The following is a 3,234-nucleotide window of genomic DNA, read 5'->3' as shown; positions in this document are numbered from 1 at the left end:
GCCGCTGACGCTGGGCCTGGGCCCGGAGCCCCAGACGGGCAGCGCACCGGCCAGCAGCTCCAGCCCCCGCGCAAGGCCAGCCCCGGGCGCTGCGAGAGCAGGGCCACTGGCCCCTCTTGAGAGAACTGGGGTTCACCGCTGGGCTCATGGGCCAGACAGGCTTCCCGTGTGGGGGCACGGGCCTCAGAGGGTGTTCAGTCTTGGTTTTGGGGTCCAGACCCCTCCACACTGGCCTGCGTCCGCGACCCTGTCAGGAGCGGGAGTGCCCGGGGCCCAGCCCGCCGAGCGCCCCAAGGCTGGGCTGCCCCGGCCGGGCGCAGGGCGCGGGGGGGCGTCCTGCAGGCCCCTCCTTGGTGAGGAGGCAGGTGCTGTCCCCCAGGGCTGGACACAGGGCGCTGGTCTGGGCTCAGCCAGCGGGGAGCACCCCAACACGCCCAGAGACACACCCCGCGCCCGGCCCTGCCGCCGCTGGTCTCAGCTGAGGGTGGGGCCGCCCGACAGGGCCCAGCGGCCCCTGGCCCCGCCCAACCCGCCCCGCGGGGGCCTGGCTGAGCCCCAGCAGCGTTGCCCAAGGCTTCCTGAGCGAAGTGCTGGGTCACCTCGCAGGTTCCTAGATGCGGTTCTGGGCGCTGCCGCTTCCTCTGCCCGGTCCCGGCTGGGGGGCCGCCCGCTGCCTCGGGTGGGAACGGCGGGCGGCTCCTGGCAGCCCCCAGGCCGGCACGGGGACCCCCAAGCCCAGTGTGCACTCAGCCCCGACCCTGAAGGCCCCTCAGGGCCCGACCCGGCCCCCCGAGCTTGCCGAGCAGGAGGTGGGCGGGGCAGGCCACGGGGTGCTGTGAAGGAAGGGGGGTGCCCGCCAAGGGCGGGTCTGGCCCCTGGGCTGGGGGAGTTGGGGCGCGGTGACCCCGCCTGCTCTCACTGAGCTTCCCACGAGGCTTCCACTGCCTCCTTGGGGTGGAGGGGGGGCGGGCGGCGGGGCTCCCTGGCCGGACACCTGCAGGCCGCCCAAGGCCGCGCTGCCCCCACGTCCCTCCCAGCTGCTGAGTGGGGGGGGGCGCGCCCCACCCCCGCGGGAGCTGCCGGCCCCACCTTCGCGCCCTCGGGGCGCTGGCGGGAGGCGGAGGCCCGGCCTCCACGCTGGGGGGACCTGGCCGTCCAGCAGGGCAGAGGAGGGGCCAGGCCAGCGTCCGGCTGGACGCGGGCCTGGGGCTGAGGGGCCGCAGACCCCTCCTGGGCCCTGGGCCCTGGCTGGCCGCCGCGTGGGCCGATGGCCAGGACCAGCGGGTGTGCAGCCACAGACCCCGCCGCGGCCTCGGGGGAGGCGGCTGGGCCCTTATCGGCTGCTTAACGTGCTCCGCCCCTCCCCCACGGGCCCAGCATCCCCGTGGGGGAGCAGCCAGTCTGGGCCCAGGGACCCCATGCCCGGGTGGGGCCCTCGGCTTGCCCCCACACCTCCGGAAGTGGGGTGAGGGGCTGCCCGATCGGCAAGTACAAACTCAGGACCCCTGTGCCCGTAGCTCTGCTCCCAAACCTGGTGGAGCGGCCACCGAGGGCCAGGTGGGGGGCTCAGGCTAGGGGGGCCGGGCAGGCCCCAGGCCTCTGGCATACCAGTGTCCCTCGGGATGTGCCAGGAATCCAAGGGTGAGGGGCTGGGCCTGCCGCCTGGGGCGCAGCTGCGAGGCCCCCAGGATGGGGGAGGAGGGCAGGGCCCTGAGGCCGCCACTGGGACTCGGGCCAAGCCCGCAGGCAGGGCCGGAAGGGCGGCGCCTGGGGTCCTGCGGAGGCCTGGACCCAGTGGCCTGGACCCAGTGGCTTCCGGAGCCCAGCGGCTCCCCAGACCCTCCCGCGGACCTGCCCACTCTGCTCCTGGGCAGGCCCTGTGCACGGAAGGAAGGCTGCTGCCCCTGGGGTGTCCCTGTGCCCGGCCCTGGGGGCAGCTGGGGGCACCTGCCCCGTGGCCCTGCCCGCCGCCCCGCCCCCACGAGCTCCCGTCTGTGCGGGCTGAGTCCCTGGGCGGCCCCAGGACGGCGCGCAGGAGGCCCTCTGGGCCCCACGCGCCTGGCCCGTTGCTGCTGGCCAGCCCCGGGCAGCGGGGCAAGGTCCTCGGCAGCCGTGGCCCAGGGCCGGCACACGGGTCAGCGGTCAGCTCTGGTCAGCAGTCTGGCTCCCGTGGTCAAAGGCAGGCGCAGGCAGGATGGCACCGCCGGCCAGGGCCCCCACGGGGACCGACAGCTCCGCACCCGCTGGGCTTCTGCCTCTGAGTGAGCAGGTGCCGGTCTGGCAGCCAGCGCGGCTGGAGGCGTCTGGCGCGGCGCCGGCCGGACCCGCCGGCCCAGTAACCGCACCGGCGGGCTCGTCGCTCGCGCGCCCCCACGTGGCCGCCCGAGGCAGGCTCCGCCTGGAGCCCCAGACGGCGGGTGTGGGGGCGCTCAGGGCCCCTCAGAACGCGCACAGGGCGAGTCCAGCCGCAGCGCCCGGGGCAGCCCTCCGCCCCGGCCCCCACCCCCTCACCTGAGGCCCCGGAGGCCCGAGGTGGAGGGCCACTGTGCTCCCTGCAGGCCCCGAGGCAGCCGGGCGGGAGAGGCCCTGGCGCGGCAGGGCGGGCCGCAGGGGTGCGGGAGCCGGCACCTCGGCCGCCCTGCCGGCGGCGAAGGCCCTGGCTTCTGCCCACCGGGGTCAGGAAGGCTTGTCCGTCCGGCGCTGTGGACAAGCTGCTGCCAGAGGAGAGGGAGACCCCGGAGCGCAGGCGATGCTGGGGGCCCCCCAGGTCTGGGCCGCAGTCTGCGTGTCCAGCTTGGGCCTTGCCCAGCTGCCCCTGCGCTCCGACCGGGCCCGGCGCCCGCCAGAGCTGTGGAGGGGCAGCGGGGCAGACGGGTCCCGCAGGAGAGTGGGGGGGAAGGCTCAGTGCGGGGGCAGTGGGCAGCGCTGGGGCGCCGGCAGGGCCTGGGCAGGGGCGACACCCCCTTCTCACCGACTCCCCCGTGCCCTCCCCGCTGCTGACGTAAGCAGCAGCCGGAGATAAGAGCGGGGGAGGCGAGGGCGCTGGGGCCCAGGGCGAGCGCCCCGCCCCTGCTCACAGCGGGTCTTTGTGCCCCAATCTCGCAGGTGCGGGGGTGGACGGGCCTTGGCAGGACCTGGCCCCATGGGACGGCCGCTGCCCGCCCGCCCGCCAAGGTCCCTGCGGCCCATAAAGGGGGCGCTCGGCCGGCGGCGGCAGCAGAGCTGGCCAGCGCG

The 3,234-nt window shown here is 76.4% G+C and overlaps 1 protein-coding gene across 1 annotated transcript in view; it reads left to right on the top strand.

Annotated features, from left to right (window-relative positions):
• Positions 1-120, top strand: part of LOC101635054 (disintegrin and metalloproteinase domain-containing protein 8) — a 17,069-nt gene extending 16,949 nt beyond the window's left edge. The window contains exon 15 of the mRNA XM_012734817.1: positions 35-120. Within this exon, the coding sequence (XP_012590271.1) occupies positions 35-120 (86 nt within the window). The remainder of the gene's footprint in view (positions 1-34) is intronic.
• The last annotated feature ends 3,114 nt before the right edge of the window (positions 121-3,234 follow it).

Source organism: Condylura cristata, unplaced genomic scaffold (genome assembly GCF_000260355.1).
Source record: "Condylura cristata isolate star-nosed mole 26May11 unplaced genomic scaffold, ConCri1.0 scaffold00074, whole genome shotgun sequence".
Lineage (NCBI taxonomy): Eukaryota > Metazoa > Chordata > Mammalia > Eulipotyphla > Talpidae > Condylura > Condylura cristata.
Note: the sequence above shows the minus strand (reverse complement) of the source record. Positions and strands in the feature narration are given on the sequence as shown.